Below are 26,662 nucleotides of genomic sequence, written 5' to 3' on the forward strand. Positions count from 1 at the left end.
ATTTATTTCAGAGTCTCGAGGGACGCGCTTTTTGCAGCAGTAAATTACTCCATCAGTTTCTTGATTACGGCGAAGGCTTTATGTGTGTACATCTAGATCTACATCATTACTCTGAAATTTAGAATTAAAAGCCTGGCAGAGGGTTCATCGAACTACCTTCAAGTTATTTCTCTACTGTTCCACTCTCGAACACAAAACGTGCGAGATCTGATTTATTATATACTGACGAGCCAAAGAAACTGGTACACTTGACTAATATCGTGCAGGACCCCCGCGAGCACGCAGAAGTGTCGCAACACGACGTGGTATGGACTCGACTAATGTCTGAAGCAGTGCTGGAGGGAACTGACATCATGAATCGTGCAGGGCTGTCCATAAATCCGTAAGAGTACGAGGGGGGTGGAGATCTCTTCTGAACAGCATGTTGAAAGGCATCCCAGATATGCTCAATAGTGTTCATGTCTGGGGAGTCTGGTAGCGAGCGGAAGTGTTTACACTCAGAAGAGTGTTCCTGAACCACACTGTTGCAATTCTGGACGTGTAGGATGTCGCATTCTCCTGCTGGAATTGCCCAAGTCCGTCGTAAGGCACAATGGACACGAATCGATGCAGGTGATCAGACAAGATGCTTACGTACGTGTCACCTGTCACAGTCGTATCTAGATGTATCGAGGGTCCCATATCACTCCAACTGCACACACCCCACATCATTACTGAGCTCCCACCAGCTTGAACACTTCCCTCCTTAAGTGCAGGGTCCATGGACTCACCAAGTTGTCTCCATACCACAGTACACGTCCATCCGCTCGACACAATTTGAAACGAGACTCGTCCGACCAGACAACTGTTTTCCCGTTATCAGGAGTCCAATGTCGGTGTTGTGTCGTGCTGTCATCAAGGATACACGAATGGGGCTACGGCCCCGAAAGCCCATATCGATGATGTTTCGTTTAATGGTTCGCACACTGACACTTATTGATGGCCCAGCATTGAAATCTGCAGCAATTTGCACAAGAGTTGCACTTCTGCCATGTTGAACGAGGCTCTTCAGTCGTCGTTGGTCTCGTTCTTGAAGAATATTTTCCGGCCTCAGCGATGTCGTAGATTTGATGTTTTACAGGAGTCCTGATATTCACGGTACACTTGTGAAATGGTCGTACGGGTAAATCCCCACTTCATCGCTACCTCGGAGATGCTGTGTCCCATCGCTCGTGCGCCGACTATAACACCAAGTTCAAACACACGTGAATCTTGATAACCTGCCGTTGTAGCAGCAGTCACCTAACAACTGCATCAGAAACTTGTCTTATATAGGCGATGCCGACCGCGGAGCGGTATTCTAACTGTTTACATCTCTTTGTATTTGAATACGCATGCCCATACTAGTCCCTTTGGCGCTTCAGTTTATGATGATGATGGAATATCTCCATATGTACGTGGGCGTCACCAAAATATTTTCATACTCTGACCGTAAACTTGGCGATTGGAAATTCATGAGAAGATACTGCCGCAATGAAAAATGCCTTTATTTTACTGACTGCCACTCCACTTCGCGTAGCCGGCCGATGTGGCCGAGGGTTCTAGGCGCTACAGTCTGGAACCGCGCGACCGCTACGGTCGCAGGTTCGAATCCTGCCTCGGGCATGGATGTGTGTGATATCCTTAGGTTAGTTAGGTTTAAGTAGTTCTGAGTTCTAGGGGACTGATGACCTCAGAAGTTGAGTCCCATAGTGCTCAGAGCCATTTTGAACCACTTCGAATACCATATCTGCGGTGCTCTCTCCCCTACTTCGCGATAATACATGTCTCCGTCAATCCTATCTCATACGGTTCCTACGGTACCACCAATACTCTAGAAGAGGACGTACAAGCTTAGTTTAGGCAATCTCTCTTAGTAGATGTGTTGCATTTTCGAAGTGTTCTCATGATAAATCGGAATCTTTGGTTCGTTTTCCCCACAACGTTATCTATGTAGTCGTTCCAATTTAAGTTACTGGTAATTGCAATCCCTAAGTATTTAGTGGAATTTACAGTCTTTAAATTTCGTCTGCTTTATCGTGTTACCGAAATTTAGTGGATTAGTTTTAATACTCATGTGGACGATGTCACACTGAGCCGTGGTAAAACAAAAATTGCTGTTTTGAAGTGCGCGCCGCAGCGCGTTGTGTGAAGCAGTCGCCCTCCGTTTCTAGCGCTGGCGCCGTGTGGCAATCGCAGCTTTGGTGTCTCCCTCTGGTGGGAAAGCGGAAAGGTTGCCTGTTGACGTGCATTTAAGGGGCGCTATCAGCTCGAAGTTGGGATCCCTCCAAGACCCAGGCGATCATCATAGGCCGCACCACCCGCTCCTTCCGCCTCCATGATTTCTACCTCACCATTTATGGCCGTCCTATCCACCTCACTCCTACCCTCAAATACCTTGGCCTCACACTCGACCGCCACCTCACCTGGATCTCCATCTCCTTACCATCCAAAACAAAGCTCACAACCGCCTCCGCCTCCTGAAACTCCTGTCCGGCTGGACGTGGGGTCTGCATCCTTCCACCATCCTTCACACCTACAAATCCTTGATCCGCCCCATCCTCTGTTATGCCAGCGTCGCTTGGATTTCCACCCCTCCCCAGTTCTATAAAGCCCTCAAAATCCTCGAACGCCATGCGCTCCGCCTCGCCTTCCGCATCCGCCTTCCGTCCCCCACGCTCATCCTCTACGGCCTCATCCCCTTCCCCCACCTTTTCCTCGAACACATCCGCACACTATATATTGTCCGCCGCCTTGATCCCCCTCACCCCCTGGTGTCTCCCTTCCTCTCCACCCCCAACCAGTTGCCGCACCTTTACTGTTGTGTCCCACCCTCTCTCCATCTCCACACCCTCCACTGTCTTTCCCAACACAACTTCCACCGTCTACCCCTCCCGGATGATGAGCTTCGCCCTGACATCTACCCATCCTACCAACTCTAACCCCATCTTCCTGCCTCCTCCTCAGGGCTCCCTCTCCTCCCCCTCCCTCCTCCTGAGTGGCTTCCCCCTCCTAATCCCCCTCCATCTCTTGTGCCTCCTTTCAGTGTCTCTGCACTCCCTCCTGCCCCGTCTTCCCTCTTCCTCTCCCACCCCACGTGTCTCCTGCCTCTTCGTGAACCCACTGATGCCCCTCCTCTCTTCATCCCGCCGCTTCCCCAGCTGCCCCATGCTCTCCCCTACTTTTCCATCCTCTCTGACCTTTCCCTCGGCAGGTCCCACCTGGCAGTTTTATTCTTCGTCATGTATGCTCCAAGTGGGTTTTAAGTGTGTTGTTCCGGAGTGTTTTTAATACTGTGGCCGACTTTTAACCTGTGCATGCGCATTCAGTGTCTTCTCTGTGTTTTAAGAATCGCCAACTGTGTTTTTTAACTTTCTGGTGACTTTTTTTTTAACTGTCCCCCATGAACGACTCCATGTCAGTGTATTTTTACCTCCATTTTCTCCCCTTACTTTGTTTTATGTTCCCCTTTTTTATCTCCTTATGTATGTATCATTTTATTCTTGTTTTAGTTGTCATGTCACTCGGCTGAAGAGCGGCGGATTGTGCCGCTGACAGCCCTTCCCTGCCCATATGGGGCAGGGGAATGAAATCACAATAAAGAAAAAAAAAACAATCGGAGTTTGGCAGTCGGGGTGAGGCTAGGTCAGTCTCGCGTCACCAGTTGGTGGTTTGTCTCTTGTTCGCAGTTAGTGTCTGTCTGTCGTCGGAGTGCGAGTATGTCTGTCATTTGGATCAAACTTTAAGCCAGAAAATGAGAGTCTTGCCACTCTGCCAGTAACAGGACTCAGCTAGTGGTCGCCCGGTCGGAGCTGAGTTCCTGCATCTGAGTCTGCGCATTAGACCGCCAGTCTGCTCGAGTTGCTCGGGCAACGGTCATTGGCGGTTGGATCGGTCGGTTGGTCGGTCGCGCACTGAGACACGAGATGATTTGTCCGCCTTGAGCGTCAGCGCATGTGAGGTCCCCACGTGAGTCCAGTGGGCCGCGCCGTATAGAAAGGGGTAGTGGCTTCACGGTTGACATGAGAGCAACAGGAGTAAAACCACGACATCGGGCTGGCCGGGGCGAGCTGCGACGCCGTGAGACGGGAGATCGGCGCGCCTTCCTGCGTCCGTTGAAGCGGCTGACAGCGGACGGTTCGGAAGAGCGTTGGGGGTGCTGCGCTAGGTCTTCGCCAGAAATTGCAGTTTATTAGAAGTTAAGTGATTGGAGATATGTTGTTTCATTTACTTGTTAAATTCTACTTGTTTTCTTGGTGAGGTCACCAGCCGCTTTGTTTTGGGGTCGTCCCACCATTCCTCTCCGTTTGCCTACCCACGGGAAGGTGGTTATTTGTAAATTGGGTGGTCCGTTTTTCCCTTGTGGAGTTGGAGTGGGTTAGAGCAATCTGCGGTTCGGGTTGTTCAGTAATCCCCCTGTCAATCTGCCTCTGTCACGTTTGTCGGATTCGGTGTTAACGAATTTATAGAATTAAGGTGTAAAGGCCGAATTCCTGAAATATGTTTTATCTTGCCTATCATCTTGCGAGGCGGTATATGCGTAATATAGAGCATGTTGTACATTTTATGTAAGTCTGAATTTCATGGGTTTTATTTAAATAATCATTTTTATAAAGTTGCCACCCTTCCACCGTAAGAGTCCATTTAAAAACAAATTGCACTTTCGGTGGCAAATAATTTCTTAGTGTGAGTGTGTGCACCACTTCCATTCCTCTTACGGGGTGTTTGTGTGACTCGTTAAAATTTTTAGTTTAAAGTAATCTGGTGTGTTGCAGATTTGCACCTGTGTAGTCTTTCAGAGGTGGTTGTGAGCGGTCGTGACTACGGCCGTGTTGAAAGGGAGCGGCAAGCTTCTCAGCCCGAAGGCTCATACTGTCAACATTATTCTTTCTGCCTCTAAATAAAATTGTAACTTGTTATTTCGAGGGTGCTTTTCTGCTTATGAATTTTAAATCTGTTTTTGAAAAGGCTTTTATGAATAAAATTCCCCTTTGTTAAAGGTAATTTCATTTTCATCAGTTACTCCCTGGCAACTACTTCCACGCTCACCTAGTGTGTTTAAATGTGTTAATGTTCTTGATGAATCGTTAGTAAATAAAGAAAATTCTTTAAGAAAATATTTTGAAAGTAAATTCACGGTTCACACTCTTTTCGCACCCTACATATATCTTGTTTAAATAATTTTGCAATTGGTTTTTATTTTCTGATGACTTTACTAGACGGTAAACGACAGCATCTGCTGCAAACAATCTAAAAGGGCTGCTCAGATCGTCTCCTATATCGTTTATGTAGATCAAGAACAACAGTAGCTCTATAACACTTCATTGGGGAATGCCAGATTTACTTTTGTTTTACTCGATGACTGCTGGCCATTTACCACGAACTGTGACGTTTCTGACAGCAGCTCACGAATCCACTCGCAGAACTTAGAAGACGTTCCACAGAACGCAATTCGTTTAGAAGTCGCTTCTGAGGAACGGTGTCAAAACCCTTCTTCAAATCTAAAAGTGTGGAATCAATTGGGCATCCCCTGCCAACAGCACTCATTATTGAGTGAGGAGAAAGGAATAGTAGTGTTTGCCGGCCGCGGTGGTCTCGCGGTTCTAGGCGCGCAGTCCGGAACCGCGCGACTGCTGCGGTCGCAGGTTCGAATCCTGCCTCGGGCATGGCTGTGTGTGATGTCCTTAGGTTAGTTAGGTTTAAGTAGTTCTAAGTTCTAGGGGACTGATGACCACAGCTGTTAAGTCCCATAGTGCTCAGAGCCATTTGAACCATTTTTGAATAGTAGTGTTTCACGAGAACTATATTTTCTGAATCCGTGGTTTGTTCGTTGTCAATAAATCGTTTTCTTCGAAGTAATTCATATTGTTTGAACACAATGTTCCAAAATTCTACCGCAAAATCGACGTTAGTGACATGGATTTGTTATTCAGCGTATTACTCCTATTTCCTTTCTTGAAGACTAGTGTGACTTGTGCAACTTTCCAGTCTTTAGGTACGGCTCTTTGGATGAGCGATCGGCTAGGTATGACTTAAGTACGGAGCTATTGTATCAACATACTCTGAAAGAAACCTAACTGATATACAACACATTAAGCAGGGCGTTTCTCACCGCCGTCGGTGTGACATCACTTTTTTTTGGTGAGGGAACAGAGCAGAGGATGATTTACTGGATTGTTTGCGTTACACACCGCCGTTGACCCACTGCCTGTATTACATTGATTTAATTGAAGAATACAGAGTCTCTATCGAGATATCGATATTTTCTTTCGATTTGAGTTACGAGCGTGTTGTAGTATGGGTTGGGTTGGGTTGTTTGGGGAAGGAGACCAGACAGCGAGGTCATCGGTCTCATCGGATTAGGGAAGGATGGGGAAGGAAATCGGCCGTGCCCTTTCAAGGGAACCATCCCGGCATTTGCCTGGAGCGATTTAGGGAAATCACGGAAAACGTAAATCAGGATGGCCGGACGCGTGATGTAGTATGGTCTTCGGCTCATCGGATGTTAGACTTTCATCTCGGTATTGAGAAAACAAGACGGCTGGAGCACGCTTGACGTTCGAGCAACGAAAATGTACTGTGAAGTGGGTTTTCAAGATTGATAATGCCGTTGAAGTGCAACATCAGTGGAGGCCGGAGTTTGGAACAGAATCGCCAATACGCCTAACAATTAAACGCATCATTGACAAGTTTGAATTGCATGGAACAATTTGTGATACTCACAAAGGAAGATCAGGAAGACAGCGTACGGCCACAAGTCCTGCTTCGTCGGCTGTCGTGTTGGAAATGTTTGTTAATTCTCCACAGAAGTTCAAAAACGGGCAAAATGGCTCTGAGCACTATGGGACTTAACATCTGAGGTTATCAGTCTCCTAGAACTTAGAACTACTTAAACCTAACTAACCTAAAGATATCACACACATCCATGCCAGGGGCAGGATTTGAACCTGCGACCATAACGGTCGCGCGGTTCCACACTGAAGCGCCTAGGGCCTCTCGGCCGCACCTGCCGACTCCACAGAAGGTCTGCTACGCAATGAGCACATGAAAGGGGGGGGGGGTAGCAGTACAAGTCTACGAAGAATTGTGAAAGCTGCAAAGTGGAAAGTTTACATTACACGATTACTGCACGCGAATAATGATGACGATCCTGATCGCCGAATGCAGTTTTGCGAATGGTATCAGCAAATGGTAACTGATGGCGGACAATTTGTGACGACGGTAGTGTCGAGTGATGAGAAACAATTTAAACTTAATGGAACCGTGAATCGGCATAACAATGTGTACTGGGCACCGGATAATCTGAATGTTTATGTCGATAAAGCGGCGAATCTACCAGGGATTTGTGTGTGGTGTGGACTAGGGGCTTAGTAGGACCCTTTTTCTTTGATGCTACTTTCACTGGAAAGGTGTACCTGGAAATGTTATGCACATCAATTTTGCCAGGTATACGTGAGCTTTATGGAGCTGATGAAGAGGTCTTCTACCAACAGGACGGGGCGCCACCACACTACCACCTAGCCGTACGAGCTTTCCTGGATGACAATTTTCCGGGTATTGGATTGGACGAAAAGGGCCCATTGAGTTCCCCCCACGATCATCAGATCTAACACCTATGGACTTTCACTTGTGATGAACTGTGAAAGATAACGTCTATCGACGTAAGCCACGCACGCTAGTGGAACTTCGCCAGGAGATTACATTGGAAGAATCTTAAGGAAGTGCAGTGCTCTTACAAAGGAAGTAGGATCTAAAGTCCTCGTTCGTCCGTACTTCAGTAATGCACGTTAATCTGAGATGCTCACCAGATAGAGCTGATAGATGACACAGACAGGATCCGAAGAAGAACTGCGCGTTTCGTCACAGATGTGTCTAAAAAGGAAGGAAGCGTCATGATGTTGACCATCCCCTTTAAAATAGAATGGTGTGGTTTGTTATTAAAATTTCGAGAGCTTACGTTCCAAGAAGAATCAACCCATATGTTACTTGCTTCTGCGTATACACTATGTGATCAAAAGTATGCCCCGTGGGGTAGCCGCGCGGTCTCGGGCGCCTTGCCACGGTTCGCGCGGCTTCCCCCGTCGGAGCTTCAAGTACTCCGTCGAGCATGGGTGTGTGTGTTGTCCTTGACGTAAGTTAGTTTAAGTTAGATTAAGTAGGATCGATGACCTCAGCAGTTTGGTCCCATAGGAATTTACCACAAATTCCAAAAATTTCCAAAATCAAAAGTATCCGGACACCTGGTTGAAAATGACTTCCAAGATCGTGGCGCCCACCATCGGTAATGCTGGAATTCAGTATGGTGTGGGCTCACCCGATAACAGCTTCCACTCTCGCAGGGATACGTTCAATCAGTTGCTGGAAGGTTTCTTGGGGAATGGTAGCCCATTCTTCATGAATGCTGCAGTGAGAAGAGGTATCGATGTCGGTCGGTGAGGCCTGGCACGAAGTCGGCGTCGCAATACATCCCAAAGGTGTTTTATAGGATTCAGGTCAGGACTCTATGCAGGCCAGTCCATTACAGGAATGTCATTGTCGTGTAACCACTCCGCCACAGGCCGTGCATTATGAACAGGTGCTCGATCGTGTTGAAAGATGCAATCGCCATCTCCAAATTACTTTTCAACAGTGGGAAGCAAGAAGGTGCTTAAAACATCAATGTAGGCCTCTACTGTGATGGTGCCACGCAAAACAACAAGGGGTGCAAGCCCCCTCCATGAAAAACACGACCCCACCATAACACCACCGCCTCCGAATTTTACTGTTGACACTACACACGCTGGCAGCTGACGTTCACCAGGAATTCGCCATACCTACAGCCTGCCATCGGATCGCCACGTTGTGTATCGTGATCCGTCACTCCACACAACGTTTTTCCTACTGAGGTCGGTGATATGGAGTACCTGGCAGTAGGTGGCAGCACAATGCACCTAATATGAAAAACGTATGTTTTGGGGGGTGTCCGCATACTTCTGATCACATAGTGTATATATCGCGAAAAGACTGTGTAGGTAAAACTAGAGACTCGAGGTCACAAGGTGTATCAACAATTTTAATCGACGAAAGAAATTTCCGACTGTTGTTGTACTGCGGCAGGAATATAACACAACGGAAACAGATGAAAATTTGTGCCGGAACGGAATTCGGATACCGGATTCCCCGCTTTACGTGAGAGGTCGCCTATCCGAGCACTTGCTCTGGTGATCAAGACAAAAGCTGGGCACTGCAAACGGTATGCCGTACATATGTGGAGGGACTGAGACTGTCGAAAAGTACTAAGAGGAAATCAACACTTTCGGCAATTCCCAATGGCCTGGAGCGAGCCGCAACACCATGTATATGATTTATTTTTTATGGTTAACGTTGAAGGTCGTAACGCAAAAAGTAAGTAGGATTTAAAATATCCTATTATTTATTTGGTCTTACAACGAGTTACGCATGGTGAATCTCTCCCTATCCAACTCCACCTACCATTCTTGAAGATTTGCAACAGGAGAGTAGCTCAGAAAATCAAAGCGATGATTACAAGCCAGAAGAAGATTCTGCACTAGTTATTTAGTCATAACGAACTAAATGATTTAACTCGTGACCTGAAAGTGACAAAAAATGCCGCCGAATAGCTTGTGTCAAGATGGAAAGTAAAACTTCATCTATTACCTGGAGTACCATTCTCTTGGCGTAGCAACACAGAAAAGGAATTAATAAAATTATTTAAAGAGGCCAACCATATAGCTTTCTGTTGTGATATTGACGGTTTACTGAATTTACTTAACTCCTCTTGTGGCCCAACTTTGTAGAGGTTGTTTATAGACTCATCAAAGAGTAGTCTATAAGGTGTTCCTTTACATAATGGAAATTTTTTTTCGCTCAATACCCATAGCCCATTCAATACACCACAAGAAGGCGTAAGAAAACCTCAAAGCTGTTTTGAAATATGAGGACGCAGAAAAACATTCTTGAACAATATATGGGGATTTGAAAGTAGTTGGCATGATGCTTGGACAATAATCTAGCTACACAAAAATGTCGTGTTTCATTTGTTAAAGGGACATCCGAGCCAAAGACAACCACTGGAAGGTAACTAACTAGCCCGAAAGAAAAACCCTCGCACTCGGTTCACAGGCTATAATAAATGATCCAATTGTGCAACCAAGCAACATACTATTACCTCCTCTTCACATCAAATTTTGATTAATGACACAGTTTACCAAAGCACTTCCAAAAGATTTAGACTGTTCCCTGAACTTACCGAAAGTATCTCATGAGAAACTAAAAGAAGAGCTCTTTGCGAGGCCGCAGATAGACATTTAATGAAAGACAGTTTGTCTAAAAGAACAATGAACGCAGAGGAAAAAAAGGACTTGAGTTTCATTTAGCGAAGTAGTGGTAGATTTTTTCTGCAACAAAAGACATCCAAATTATAAATCCATGGTCAAAACAATGTTGCAGGGTTTCATGAAATAAGGATGTAATGTGAGTGTGAGGCTTCATGTTCCACATTCACATATTAATTTTTTCTCCGTTAATCTTAGAGATGTCACTAAGGAACAAGGAGAAGGGTTCCAATAGGGCATTAAGAAGACGTAGAAGAGATACCAAGGAAGGTGGAATGCAAAATGATGGCTGACTAGTTATATGCTAAAGAGAGATGGCACTGATGAAGGGAGACAACCCAGGAAGAGAAGTTTTGCCCCGTGTCAGAAAGAACTAGATGCTGTGAGATCACTGAAGGGAAATTAAATTGTTATTCGTATGTTTTATAATAATTATTAGCATTTTTAAGTGAATACGTACCACTGTCTGCTCTAATGCAATGTGTAGTGATTCTATACAAGGTTACAAAATAAATAATTTATTTCTAATGGAGTTTAAAATACCTGTTAGAACAAATGTGATATCAGAAAAAACCTCAGACGTGATGTGTATAAAAATCTGACGCGATAAAGAAAAGCCAAAATAAGATTTGTAATCAGTATGAAAAATATTTAAAATATCACCTTACAGTCATAAAACATTGTTCCAAAAGTTTTAAAATGCAGCAAAGTGTAAATTGTCATTTGTATTGCCTATTGGCGTCTAATTTATGCACTCTGAACTGAATGACTACTGCGTCTGTTATTCGTAAGTAAAGGGTTTCTGTATTGAATTTCCCTTCTTGATCCTATTTCACAGGTTGATATAACCACCACGCGCCGGCTGACAAGCACTTGAAACAACTGAAGTAGAATGGAATTGTTACTAACTTAAAGACATGATCAATACCTAATTGATCTGATACGCCGCCTGTTTCTGCCTACTCGGCGGGCGGCCCCTCGCCGCCTTCTCTCGCGACGGCGTCGCTTTTACTTTTTGTTGAATGCCACTGCGCGCAAGTCGGGTGGTTATCAATTTATGAAATTAAATAAATGCACTGAAATTTGAGGAATGAATCGATGGGGATTAAATCAGTGAAGATACAATGATGTGAAAAGATCTCACCGCAAAATGTTCAGATATGCTTAACCTGAAATGTGATGAATACGTATTAATAACAGAAAATTTGACCCAGACATTAATTCGAACTCGAATTTCCTGCTTATCGCGAGTTGTCGCCTTAGCTAAGCCCTCTGGCCTACTTCAAACTTTCATTGTCTCTAATAATTCCACACATGACCCGATCAGTACTGCTGGGGATTTTCCCAGTGACTGTGTATGTGTGTGTGTGTGGGGGGGGGGGGGGGGGGGCGTAGGGAGGGGGGAAGGGGTGGATAGCAACGGTGGAGGCACGTGACAAGTCTATGACAAGCACAATGAACTGTGGTTCTATTTGCCATTTCACTCCAGGTCTTAGAACGGAAAGAAATCGAACTTCGACGGATCACATCTACCACCAGACTGTAGAAGAAACCTACTGCACGCGTACAAATGAGTCAATGTATCAAGAGAGAAAATAATTTAACCTTCAAAATAATTTTCGATGTTGAGGTCTGCGTACATCTCTAGTCAGTTATGTCAGATTTATGTATGGGATGCACATGTTTGAAATAAAAGTTACAGAAGTAACTTAAATCAATCGCCTACTGGCGTGAATTTGCCTTTAAAATATTCTCATATCCAGATGTAATATTCCATTACCAAAACTTTTATTGAAATGACGTATCTTCTTTTGTATTTACCTTTATGGATATCTCACACGGTTATAAACGAATACGGTTGACCGGTACACTGTAATATCAAGGTGGCATACACAGCAAATAATGTTTTCTGATCACAAACAAATATGATAATGTTGAGACTTACCAGATGGTTAACAATGAGCTACCGGCCACCGGACAGCTAGCGTCTCTCTCTCTCTCTCATCCATGCACAGACACACACACACACACACACACACACACACACACACACACACACACACAGTTATTGCGTATTACATGATATCAAGCGTTTACCATCAAAGAATGTATATTAAATCAGTTTCTGCAATAACAAAATATTCGATTTCTTTTGATGGATTAACCATCAAGAAAAATAATTTTGTTAGCAACTATGCCCAATAATAAAGTAACATGGAACCCTACAGACACCTGTTGTTTTGACGTGGTTTCTTACAGCAATTAAAGTACAATTTCTTCCACATATTATAAAAACTACGGAACAATTTAGCAGGAAAGTAAAGTACCATGTTTGTAGTGGTGCGTGCGAAGCGCAACATTGAACACGCCAAACTCTTTTGACCCATTCCGAGATATCTAACTAACTCACAGCACACCAGAAACATGTTAAAGTTGTGAGGTGAGGAAATAAAACACTATTATGTCTATGAGTGCTCAATTCAACTTTATTCTCCTTATTAAAAACTGAATAGAACTTAGTGCAAAAAGGATCAAATAGCTAGAGTGTTACTCGTATCTAACTTGTTATTTACAGGCATGCTCCATGCATCCAAACTTACAGTGCATAAGTGCAGCTAAAGTCGTGTCAATCTCTAACAACAACTCAAAGTAAATCGTAAAGTATGTCCATTTGTCTTACAAAAATACATGACATGGAAATGCAACAATTAAGCAATGCAAGAAAATTGTCTTCAAGTTGGTATACTTTAAATGTCAATCTTCATGTCTGTAACAAACTAACACAATTTTATACATATATTACTACATTAACACAATATTCAAAAGTAAATCAAAGAGCGTAACAATAAGAATACATCTGATGAATTTCGTGCCATCTTCATCTTTTCGCCATGAACTGCAAATTAAATAAGATAGGCATCATTATGCGTAAATGAGGCAACGCAAGAAACATTATACACACTTAAAAATATATTCACGAACTTTTGCACAAAAGCAATATGTACAGGGTGTCTTAATTATAGCACCATCACAATGACTATCAACGGCGAGATAAAATAATATATGAAAATAAAGTTTTGTTTTAATCACGTGTTTGTTCCAGCTGCCTCTGTCTGAAGTGCACAAATAATTGAAAGGAAAATATATCGTACTGATAAAACAGAAAGATCGCAACTGACCCCTTTGGGACAGTATTTAAAAAGGAGAGAAGACAAAACCAGGAACTACGAGAGTTGGTGAGGAGATAGGACTACGACAAGATGATTTAATGTCTGGTTTTGGTTTTCTTGAAACAGATAAGTGTCATTTAGTTCTGCGTCCTTTCAGAAATACCTTGAGCATTATCCGAACTTTGTCGATCAGAATGTGAAACAACACAACTTTGGAAAGCACAGAACATACGTCTGTCTACGTCGTACAGCGAACAACAGCTTTCGCACGGAAAAGAAACAGAAAAGCAATATTGGCACCAGAGATCGGGCAAGATGGTTAAAATATTTGAAGATTGCTTAAAAATATCTGTGTTCAGAAATAAAACATCGGCAAATGTAACACACTGTTTCAGATGGTTTGAAGAAATGTGAAACACGTTGTGAATTGTGTAGTGGATATTATGTAGTAAGTAGATGTAAGTAAAAAAAATTGATCTCTAAACATGAGATTACACACAGATCGTTTTCACGTAAATTTGAAACTGAAGACCATGTTTTAATGTCTACTTGCAATTAATATCTGAAAGCCACCTGCGAGGCACGCTTACCTTATAGCTATTAAAATACTTTTCCTAGCGCAAATCCTAGACAATCTGATTTCGGTTTTTTGGATTTTCCTCTTTCCTACCTGTCTTTTTTTTTCTTGCGCCTCCACCCTCATGAAGTACTAAGGACGGCGACGACGAGTGAAAGACGGTTTCACTGTGCTTTCTTCGTAAATAAGAAACAGAACGATTACCTTCTTTTTTTTTGTACTTGTTTCAGCCGCTCTATAACTGGGATGCTTCGGAAATCAAAGAATTCCGCTCAAATACAAAGCACGAGCTTAATGCTACCATCCTTTACCATCGCTAATAGAAACAGTTTGGATGAATAGACTAGCAATGCAACCACAATATGTATGTATTATGAAAATAAGCAGCTTTTTAGTCACAAAATCTGTGCTCTACATCAACTGCACCTATTTCTCCGAGCGCGAGACTGCACGGTTCCACGTTAAGTGAGGTGTCTGTTACATTACGTTTTGTTTCTACCTCTAAGTAAAACAAACAAGTTATGTGGGAAGCGCCATTAAGTTATAATATTTAGATGTTCGTATGATACATTGAGGTATAGCAGTAGTACCTATCACCAAATGTAAAATTTTGAAAATCACAACTGTTTCAAATTTTTGTGTCTGACTTCTCTCTGAGTGAAACAAACATATCGTGCGTCACTGTTTATTCAAAACAATGTAGTACTTCAGTCTGATCTGTGACATGTGGGGGATTTACACGAGCCTTTTTCATGATAGTAGTTTACGCGAACAGCGTTTCGACATCAGAAATAACAAATGAGCTGTGTGTGTGTATATATACATATATATTTTGTACAATAACCAATTCTTTCAACCGTCGAAAGAAAAGAACGCGGAAAAACTGAACAGCTCAGTTTCAAAAACAGGAAAACTACTTCACGCAGTCGTAAGCGAAACGGTCCTGTAGATATACTTGGTACAGAGAAACCACACATGTACTGAATAAAGCGTATTATCTATTTATACGAGTGTTAGATGCTTGTGATTCAGATTCAAGAAATATTCGCAGTTGCAAGGTAGAGAATACTGATTTTATGCATCACCTGTGATACAGTCGTGATCGTTAGCTCTAATTATGAATGACATGATCCTCATGTGGACGCCATATACTCTAACATCTGATCCAGTAGGGAATTACTGCAAAACATTTACAGGTCAGATTTCCACACGAGATGAGAACACTCGCTGATGTCAACAGAAAGCGCGAGCAGGAATGCAGTTGGAACGTCACCCTCTGGAAAGTGACAGAGATCCGCACAACGATGGGACATTGTCAGAAGACAATGCAAACACTATGGCGCAGACAAAATCATACGAGCAGTTTAGTCTTGTAACTGAAAGAAGTAATGGAACGAATGTGCAGAACAAACGAAACTCAGAGCAGTGATGCAGAGTGGAACTACGAACTGAAGGCAGGGAACAAGCACTCGTGTATGCCACAAACTGCGCAGTCGAGTAGTCAGCAAAGCTACTTGAGAGCAAATACTTCGGCAGTAAGCAGTGCGCGACAGCGATCGAGGCGGCTGGTACAGTGATTACTACCTGGAGTTAAACACACGTGGACGCCGCCACTTTTGAGCACCATATTGCACTAGAACTTCAGTGCAAGCCTGCTGGCATTGTCATCGGGAAGAAGTTAAGGAACAAAGAGTGTCTCGCGGAGCGGTAAACACAAGTGAAAAACACCGTTGCATAATTCCAGCGCGCTGGGTATAGTGGGATAGAAACGACTTTTTAGACTGTGATGCAAAAAGAAACAGCCAGAGTTGCAACTCAAATGGATGTTTATTTAGTCGGTTACTGGTTTCCGACTGCGCCCATTTTCCAAGCAACCAATGTTTGCAAGTATAGCGTCCGTCAGAAATAGCAATAAATAAATTGCGTACATATATGTACGGTCCCAGGTAATGTTCGTTAACGAACATTAGTTGGAATCATGCACATACGTGCCCACTTTACATAATGCAGTTTTGGACGGACATTTTACTTGACAAACGTTGGTTGGTTTGAGAATGGGCGCAACCCGAAACGTCACCGACTAAGTAAACATTCATTTTAGTTGCAACTCCGGCTGTCTCGTTTTGCATTACAATGAAAAACGTACATTTGCAAGTGACTTGACGTGCAAGTAGGTATTGTGCGAACTCTTCAACGTGGCAGCTGTAATTGGATGAGGGAGTCGAACTAGGGTTGCACAAGATGCCTTCATAGGTCGGGCCTGTTGTACTGCCTCGTTTACTGCACTGCCAACCTCAGAGAGTAACCGAATGTTTGGCGTTGTGCATTGCGCTCGTTGTTTCTTTTTTAATGTACATTATTTGGAAATGAGAGAAGAAGCAAGCGATTTAGGGAGATCACTGAAAACCCAAGTCAGGATGGCCGGACGCGGGTTTGAACCGTCTTCCTCCCGAATGCGAGTCCAGTGTGCTAACCACTGCGTTACTTCGTTCGGTGTTTCCAGTGTGCTAACCAATGCGTTACCTCGCTCGGTGTTACAATCCTGCTAAGTGAATACTGCACGTGGACTTGAAGAATGCAATTGGAATGGAGATGGTTCCATATTGCGCACGCTGCACGTGGTAACTATACAGCATCGCCACCTTCCGTGCTCGGCTGTCGATCACATCGTTACTTTGATCCACGTATAATTTTTTGTTTATTTATGCCCACAACCTACTGCCACGTTGAACTGGCCGCGCATTACCCATTTGCATACACGAGACAGCTCTGTACTCCAATCGTCGGAAGAACGGGAGATGCCGAAACAATTGTATACAGACGCTCGGGTACCAACAGAGCTGCACAGACGATCTGGTGTGCCAGGTGAGATCCAGATAGATAACAGTAGCGCACACACACAGACATACACACACGCGCGCGCCCTACACGAAGAGGATGGCAAGCAGGAAGGAGATGCCGGCGAGCAGCACGCCCACGGCGGCCAGCAGCTCGGTGGAGTCGCGGACGGCTGCCTGCGGCCAGAGGAGCCAGCGCCGCAGCGCCAGCCCTTTCTGCTCACCTGCCTCGGCCGCCGCCGTGGCACGCGCCACCTCCAGGTCCGCCTCCTCGTCGCTGGCGCCCGCCCCCGCCACGTCCGGCACCAGCTGGTCCCGACCGCTGTCTTCGTCGTCGTCGCTGTCGTCCTTCTCGCCGCTGCGCCGCCGCTGCCGCCGCCGCCCCTGCCGGACAATCTCCGAGATGAGCACGCTGCCGTCGCACGACAGGTTGCGGATCTCGCAGCTCTCCTCCGGCGGCAGCCGCAGCTCCACCGTCGCCGTCTCCGTCGCGTGCTCGGCGCTTCGGCTTCCGCGATGCTCTTCGGCTTCGTGTCGCGATAGGATGTTGTGCAGCAGGCTGTGGTCTGCCGGAGTGGAACCGATCCCGGCACTATCGTCGAGCCCGCCCGAGGAAGACCTCTGCGAGCTGCCGGACTGCGCCGGAGTCGACCGTCGCTCCTTGACGGCGAGGCTCGCCACCGCTTTGGGCGACTGCAGAGGCGGTGGCGCCGCCAGCTTCAGGTTGGTTGCGGAGTCGCCCAGCTGCTTCAGCTCTCGGTCCAACTTCTCACTCGTCGCCCGCGCCTCGTGGGCCAGTGCGCTCAGCAGATCCTCCAGGTTGTTCTCGTCGACCGGGGCTCCGGCGTGCCGTTTCCCCTCGGTCGCAGGGGGCGGAGGCGTGTACGGAGGTGGCTTGCCGAACGGGAGCCTCCCGCCACTAATATCTTGCGGAGACGGGCTCTGTTTCGCCGACTGTTCGGCACTGCCGCTCGTAGGGACGAACACCCTGAGACGCTGTTGCCAGCTGCGCCGTCTCGCTGCCGCGTCTTCCAGGTTCAACCGGCTGTCCGTCAGTGTCTCGGTGCTGGTACTCGCACCTGCGGCTGTGGAACTAACGTCGAGCATCGCGCGCTCCACCCAACTCGCGGAGTTGTAACGTTGGTGGTGACGGTGGTGTCGGTCGTGGTGGTCACACTGCTGCGCTGAGAGGCTGTTCCGTCTGCCGTCGCTACCGGGATCACTCTGCTGCTTATTCACTGGCGAAGCGGCATTCCGAATTTTAGAGCCTGCAACCACTGCGGGGCTTCTTCCCTCGGCAGATTTTTGGGCCGTCTGCAGTGGGTCCGATAGGTCGGAGAGACTCTGCGCCTTCTCGAAATCTCGATCGTTTGGAGCCGAAGGTACGCGGAGCAGTGCGTCTCTGTTCACCAACCCCATAAGGTTAGCAGAGAGAGATCTAACGGCGCGCTTTTTCTTCTCGTTTTTCGTATCATTCGATGGGAGCCCTGCAGCATCCTTGTGCGAATCCTTCCTCAAATTTCGGTAAGCGAGGTCGTCTTTGACCACATCAGGTATCTTCTTGGATTTCGAAGCAGGTCTATAGCCAGTAGGTGGAGCAGTCTCGGAAGGTGTAGCGTGTAAGTAGTCACTGTTCGGAGCCGGTGTTACGGGTCCCAACGGTATGCCGAACGGTGGCTGCGGTTCGACGACACGCAGAGTGTTGTTAGTGTGGCGGATGTTGCGGAAGACGACGTCGTCCAGTGTCGTGTCTGGGCGTCCGCCGGCAGGAGGGAGGTCTGTCACCCCGGCCAGAGCTGGAGTGGCTTGAATGTAGCTGCTGAAGTCTTGCGGTGATGCAGTGGCGCTGCTGCGCTGTTCCTTGGGGTTCAGTCTGCGGTACGCCATGTCGTCCGTCACGATGTCGGGCACACCGGACTTGCGGGGCCCTGGTGCTCTTCGCCGCTGCCTGCCGCCACCGAACTCGTTATCCCCGTACGCGGAGTCGTGGCCGTAATTGTAGCCAGAGTCTGATTCTGCTCCACGACCCCACGGTGTGGCCACGGAGATGGGTGCATCGCCATTCTGTTGGCATCGCTGCTGTCGTTGCAGCTGCTGCTGACGTGCCACAGCGGCATCACGCCTCTCTGCGCGGTCTAACAGGTCGTCGTCTCCCAGGCGCAGACTGTTGTAGATTGCTTCCAGTTCCGAAAGGGCGTCCTCCAGATTGGTCGATCTCCTCTTTTTCTGTGAATTCGTGTCCTGGGCATCTTCAGGACCCATCCATTCTGAAGCTTCAATGCTCGATGTGGAACTCTGTCTCGAGAAACGTCTCTGTGGTGGAGCAGGAGGATTAGGTTTCGTCTGATTTTTCTGTACAGTGGCATCTCTACCTTGAGACGACCCACTGCGGTCTTGATTCTCGCTGTTTTCCAGCACCATGGACAGTGGCCGAAAGTTGTTCGATGGGGATGTATCCTTCTTCTTATGCCCATCTGTCCCGTTGGGACTTTCCAAACTGTCTTTCACTGGACCATTGCTGAAAATCTTGGCTGGCTGCACAGGACTGGCGAGATCTGACTGGCCACTGAGGGAACTGACAGACTCCGTGCTACGTGAAGGGAACGATGCACTTGGCACTCTGAGCTTGAAAGACTTGTCCGGCGTCGTCCTCTCCTTGTAATGTGGGCTATTTGACCTGGACCGGTCACTCCTGGCAGCAGACGACGAAGCCGAATGTTGCAAAGGTGGTTTTGCAGAAGCTGATGCTGGTTTCCGTTGTCTTCCAGTAGCTGCCTCTTGCTCCTTCTGGCGCCAGAAGTCTGTCGCATTGACAATAGCGGGATGACGACGAGGTTCGGGCAGCTGCTGCTTACTGGTGGGCATCGTAACAACCTGAGAATCACTGAGGTACGGTTGTTCGTAACTGCCACTCGAGCCGTTGTACTGTACGTGAATAGGCCTGCGACTCCGTGGGTACTGGTCGGCAAAATACTGTACTTGTTGGTGAGACTGCTGAGGTGCTACGTGTCTCGAGGTGGCAGTGCACTGTTCTGTGGGTGTGCGAGGTACCATTCTGTGGCCGACATTCTGAGGAGACGGCAAAGGCCTCAGTACTCCGGGAGCTCCGTTGCCGTCTGGTGTCACAGAGTTGGGCCGCGGTCTCGACGTCGGTGTAGGAGTAAAGCTCTGCAACCTCTGTTGCTGTGGTGGTGGATAGGAGACTGCAATTTGGTTGTCAGAGCCGGACCTTCTCTGGTAGCCACCACCGCCCACCCACACAGTGCCCAAAGATTGCAAATTGGAGCCGTGTTGGGCCGGTTGGAAGTACTGTCTGAATCTCTCGTGCGGCGCGTAGTCCGTCCCACTCTCAAACGCGTAGGACATAGGCCGCGGCACGTCCGGCTGTCCACTTGGCCCGGTGGGCAGTTTCCTCTGCGGGTCGCGAGGAGGTGGAGGTGGCGGCCCCTGTTTGACTGTCGGGAAAGCAGACGACTGTCCGGCGTGCTGGTGTTGGTGCTGCTGCTGGTGATGGTGTCCGGGGTGGTGGTGATGGTTGCCGACGGAACTGGAGCGCGCGGGTAACAGTCCGGTAGGTCTCGCGATGGGAAACTGAACGACCATAACGTCGTCGGCACCCGTCACAGTAGTCGGCGCGCTCAGCTGCGTAGTCAACTGGTGACTGTGCGACGGTGCCGTCGCGCGGTGGATGTTGCTGTCGAAGGACTGGCTGCGCTGCTGCGGCTGCTGGTGGTAGGCGGCGGCGCGGCCGTAGATGTTGTCGTGACTGCCGGTCTGCACGGCGTGGTGCCACGCCGGCCTGGAGGTGCCGCCGGCTGCGGAGTGGTGCTGGGCGAGCAGCAACGACTCCGCAGACGTGCGGACGGGCGAAGGTCCGCGCAGCACCCTAGCCGAACCGCCGACCGGGCCGCGTCCCGGCGGGAGCAGCAGCGACGCCTTGATGCCACCGCCGGACAGTGCGCCACTCGGCGGGAAGGTTGCCGCGTCGGCGGGCGGCGTGACGGGTTTGAGCAGCTTGGGTCGCACCAACGGGCTGTGCGCGGGGCTGGGCGTCGCAGAAACGGCCGGCGACTCCAGCTGGTGCTGCTGCCAGCGGCCCGCCTCCAGCCGGCGGATGTAGCGCTCGGTGCGCGCGCTGCGCGACCGCTTGCTCAGGGACAGGCTGTCGTCACTGGAGCGCGGCGGCCGCTGCTGCTGCAGCTCCGGGCCGGCCTCGTCCGAGCTGGAGTCGGCAGCGGACGCGCGAAGTCTGCTCGCCTCCACCCGCGCTTTCACTAGGTCGCGCCGGCCGCGGCGCGTGGTAGTCGCCGTTCCTCCTCCTCCTCCTCCTCCTGGTCCTCCTCCACCGCCGCCACCTCCACCTCCTCCTCCGCCGCCGCCTCCTTCCACGGAGCCCGACCCACTAGACTCCTGCCTGCGGTGCTGCTGCGTTTGCTGCTGCTGTGGCGGCTGCCAGTCTTTGCTCGAGGACCGCGACGACAGGGAGTCGCCGAGACGCGGGGACGCGTTGCCGTTAACGTCTTGCGGCGTCAGCGTAGGAGACACGGCCGGCACTTGCTGCTGCGGCTCTCGCTCGTTTTCGCGCTCGTGCTGCTCGTCCTGCTGCCGCTGGTCCTGTCTGTGCTGCTGCTGCTGCTGCTGCGACTGCGGCTGCGCCTGTGGCGGGTGCGGCGGCCTCGCCAGAGGGTTGACGACGACGTGGTCGAACGTGCCGACGAGCTTTTTCTTCGTGGAGCCGTGCTTGGAGTCGCGGCGAGAGCGCCGACGCGAAAGGAAGCCGCCGCGCGCATCCTCGTCGTCGGAGCTGGTGTCGGGGGGCGTGTCCGGGGCGTCCGACTTCTTGCGGCGGCGGCGGAAGAGGCCGCCCAGGGACCAGCGCTTGCCGGAGCCGCCACCGCTGGCGGCTGCGTCCTTCTTGGTGTCGGGCAGCAGCTCGTCCGAGGGCCGGCGGTGGCGCGGCGGCACCGGCTGGCTGAGCGCCGCCATCTCGACGGCGCGGTCCATGCTGCGGCTGCGGGGCGCCGACAGGGGGCGCGCGCGCGGCACCGTGCTCACAGTCTGCGGAACCCAAACACCAAACGCTGCACTACGTGCCGCACTCTTTGCTCATAAACACTTATGTTCGCTAATGCCACATCTCGTTTGATGGATTTATGTCAATTAATCGGTTTCAACTCTAACGAGTCACCATCAGAACTAGTATCTTGTTACGAAAGTATCACGTCAAGTCGTCATCTAGTGCTTCCTTTTCATTTTTAAAGTACGATGCGTTAGCAGGCACGCTAGTTGATTTTAAGTGACCCCGATGAGCGCCAAATGGAGACCTGACGTGTTTCTATCGTGGAAAGAAACTGATTCTGATAATGACTCATTAGACTCAAAGCGGATTGGTATAAATCCACAAAATGAGATCGAGACAAACTTGAATACAAAAAAATTAAATAGATCGCATGCTTCAATCACACACTATCAAATTTCCTGTTCACTGCTCAAAGTATCCTGAATATACAGGGTGTCCCAGAAAGAATGGTTCATATTCGGAGATACGATAGGAACGGCCATCAGAAGCAAAAGAATCTAGTAAACATAGGCTCTAAAATGCGTACATCAAGACCTGTGAGCACTTGCTCATCTTCGCTACTGTGGAACACATCTCTCCTTCTGAAGAAGTGCTCACAGCTCTTAAGGTGTGCATTTTAGAGCCCGTGCTTAATAGACATTTTCGCTTCGAATGATCGTTCCTGCTCGACCCCTGAATACTGTTCATTCCTCCTGGAACGCCCTCTATTCGGAGGATCTTCTAAAACTTGCATCCCATTTTGTTTCGCGAACTCTTCAGGATATCGAAAAGAGATTTTCGGCACGTGAAGGTACTCAAAGGGACACGTAAATCTGTTGCATATGTAACCTATTTTAACTCTTGTATCAAACGAGATAAAGAAGCAATGATATTTTTTTAGCGGAACTGTATAGAACTGTATACATTTGGTAACGGCATTCGAAAGATCTTCAGAACACGGGTACAGTGATATAACGCTTGTGGATGTTGGCGTCGCAACTTCTCGCAAAAATATCCGAGAAGTGTGCTCAAATTGAAAGACAAGGCAGCGTAAACACCGCTCTCTGGAGCTCTCGTGCCGGGCTCCTTCACTGTATCAAGCCTTTCGAGTGTTTTATTTTTTCCACAAAAGCTCTTCACTTAAATATAAGTATGCACTCTCATTTGAAACAGTTTTCAGATGCCTTTTATGATACGCTAGAAGTTAGCATGTAGTTCCATCTACAACAATCGTAGCTAACACATAAGTAGGGTCGAGAGGAAATACGTTTTATCTCAGCAACATTGGCCCCCTACTTGCTGCATGTAACGACGCAGCTCGACATGAGAGCCCGAATTGGCGGTGTTTGTACTGCAGCCGATTACGAACGTCTTGCCTTTCACCTTACCCGCATTACTCGGATACTTGTGTGGAAATTCCGATGCGAAATTTGTGAGAGTTATGACACTGAACTCGAGTTTTAACAAGCTTTAGAATGCCGTTAACTGTATTATATCGTTTTATTACAAATACTTTCTTAAGTACACGTATCTCTTCAGGGTTTCCATTCACAGTTCTGCTGAAAGCTGCATAAATGCGAAACACATTACTCAGATCAATGGTTGCAGTTCGGTCGGTACAAGAGTGTTAACAAAACTACGTGCACCTCTGCCTATTACGATTCGCCGAAAACATCGTTTCGATATCTCGAACCGTTAGGAAATAAGAGGGGTGCTAGCTTTAGGTGCTACATTCCGTATACCTCAAAACAGAAGTAATAATAAAACAGATCACAGTCTCCTATTAGACGAGGAAGTGGAGGCACATACTGGGCGTGATTTTGTTTAAGCACGTTACGTCTCACGTAGTTGGGGCGAAACAAACTAGCGTGGTCAGGCGACGGGGATCTAAGTTCTAATCTTGGCGAATGCGTCCCTCATCTTAATCATTAAGCCACATCACTCGGTTTGTAATTCGGTATGGCGAGTATGACGTAGCTTAAAAATTCTGTATATAGCGAACACGTTAATTTTTTCAGATTAGTTCAGTTGGCCGTCGGTAGGTTAGGGGCCTGAAGCTGACCGAACCAGACTATTAACTACTTGCGTAATGAGAACAGTCACAAGAAGTGATATATGGCGTGACAGTTACGGATACTAATAATCGAGCATCGTTTACAACAGTATGAGCATTCGGTAGAGGTTCTAAGTGATCCATACTTTCTGGTGAATTCTTCAATGGCGCCTTTGAAGATGCTACGGCGGAAATATCCCCTCATCCTTGTATAATTCAGGCAGTGTCCCGTGCTAATGACAGGGGGGACGACGAGGCGTTACGTTCTCACTTCCTTCGTTCTTCCAATCTTCTACAAGAAAATATCGTTGCAAGTGAGGCTAGCACCATGTTGCTCCATAAGCACCAAGTTGTTTCGTGAGCACTATGCTGTTTCATGAAAATTCTATGCCACCATTTCGTACAAGTCATGCTGTTTTGTAATTAATTAACCAAAATTATCGTCGAACAGAATTACAACGAATGATACAATCGTTAGCGTAGTATCTCCGCGCGCTCCTGATTCCGCCACTTAAAGTTTTAGTTATCAGAAGTTCAATTAATCCTTAACGAGGCATCGCTGCAGATGCGTAATCCGATTCAGTCAATTTGCGCGTCGGTAAAGGGGCGAACTTTCAGAGATCGGATTAGAACCCACGACACCATTGACTGACTTACTGTGGCACGTCGCATCTTTCTGGGTGGATACCTCGTGGAGAACATAATCAGACCAAATATCGTAACGCACGGTTACATGTGGAGAAAATACTGACAAAATTCGAGGCCACTTGCACTTTAATTGGAGTTGGAAACCTTTCGAAGCAACAACCATCTCAGCTGCGACTACTGTGTCAACTTCTTATTCACAAATAATTTAAATCGTGTATCGCTCCTTCTCAAGTACCTTGTACCAGCATATCTTCACGCATGAAGTATATATCAGTCACGTAAAGAGCGACTATTTACGCGATAAAAACGGCACTAAAGGAATGTCGTAACGTCAGCTATCACGGGAAATCCACAGGATGAGCACACAGCGCTATGTTCTATCATTTAATTAACACAATAATGCAGCTGAGCTGGTGTGCATTACCTTGTGTGGATGTCAGCAACAAAACTGTTTTGACCCGCGACACCGGTGACGGATAACCTTCTGCCGACAGCTACTGTTAGCGCTTGAGACCCGCACCACTATTCCAAAGGAACTCACGCTCTGGATTTTTTTCATGTCTTCGAGAAAAATAAACTACCACATCATTTCCACTGGATTTATAGAGAGTAGTTTATGTTAATTAAAGTGCCTCAACAAATTAAGTAAAAGTACTGCCGTAACTGAAACTTGTTTTACGCGTACATATTAGCGCAAAGAGAGCTACACTTAGACACGAGGAACAGCTTATGTTCTCATTCAGCTGCGAATCACAGGGCATATTCCATATTCATACGCATCTGTGCTAGGTACAGACTATCCATGCTGAGAGACTAACTTGACGCATAGTTTTTCCTGCGCTTGCTGGTCCAACAGTGCCATCATTTACCGATAAAAGAAAAATTATGTTCATATAGAAGTCTCTACCTCTGCCCTTCGCTTTATGTAACTGCGGAATACTTTACCATGTATGTATTTACACGTAGCGTTTACGGCGCAAACTGCTGAAAAATATCAAGCTTGACTCACATCAGATCGCACCGTGCAAAGCTGCGGGATATTCGGCAGTGAACCGGTTCGCTAGGCGGATCTCGGGCGTCCGTAGTGTCCTGGCGCAGAGCAAGGTCACCTGTCAGCGCGCCGTGGCTCCGTCTTCTCCAGCCCGCCAGGCAACCTATGCGACGCGTCCCCTTCCAAGCTCTACAGCGGCCACACTTACAACGGAGGTTCCAAGCGGTGGGATCCACTGTTTTCAAACCATCTATACAGTATTGTAGGTCAAGGTCGCAGGCATCACATCGTGCAGCTTTTCACCCTGGTGGGTCCTCGTTTGCGGGTAATCGACGGATAAAAAAGAAACGGAATTCCACGTTATTCTTGTAGCTTTAAAAGGGAAAATGTATAGAAACGGATTGCGCAGCGTAATGGTTAACTGACTTGAAATACTATATTTTTAGATCTTTATTGAAATTAATCATCATTTATTCAGTTGATTGGTTAAAATGATCTTTTTTTCTATTCCTTTGTCACATCATTTTAATTACCATATTGTCCTTTCAAATGGCTCTAATTTTTTTCGCATCATTCTTTTTCCAGTTGGAATCTTTGTCCATGTGAATTTAACTAATTTTATGTACCTATCATAATATTTATACATTACAAAATGCCACTCAATCGGTTAAAAACAAAAGACGAAATAATCGAATTATACTGACCGTGCAATGCTGTCAAAAATGTAATATTCAGTTCAAGATGCTAATTTTCTTGGATGGTAATCGTCAAACAAACACTTGAAACAAAACTTCTTCCTGCTCTGTGGACAAAATAACACAGATGATGATGATCATCATCATCATCATTTAAGACTGATTATGCCTTTCAGCGTTCAGTCTGGAGCATAGTCCCCCTTATAAAATTCCTCCATGATCCCCTATTCAGTGCTAACATTGGTGCCTCTTCTGATGTTAAGCCTATTACTTCAAAATC

The 26,662-nt window shown here is 47.3% G+C and overlaps 1 protein-coding gene across 1 annotated transcript in view; it reads right to left on the reverse strand.

The window, feature by feature from the left end:
- Window positions 1-26,662, reverse strand: part of LOC126474504 (uncharacterized) — a 249,772-nt gene that overhangs the window by 197,889 nt on the left and 25,221 nt on the right. Inside the window, exons 2-3 of the mRNA XM_050101974.1 lie at window positions 21,298-21,994; window positions 17,161-21,267 (exon numbers count right to left, since the gene is read on the reverse strand). Of these exons, the coding sequence (XP_049957931.1) occupies window positions 17,161-21,267; window positions 21,298-21,994 (4,804 nt within the window). The remainder of the gene's footprint in view (window positions 1-17,160; window positions 21,268-21,297; window positions 21,995-26,662) is intronic.

This window comes from Schistocerca serialis, chromosome 4, assembly GCF_023864345.2.
Source record: "Schistocerca serialis cubense isolate TAMUIC-IGC-003099 chromosome 4, iqSchSeri2.2, whole genome shotgun sequence".
NCBI lineage: Eukaryota > Metazoa > Arthropoda > Insecta > Orthoptera > Acrididae > Schistocerca > Schistocerca serialis.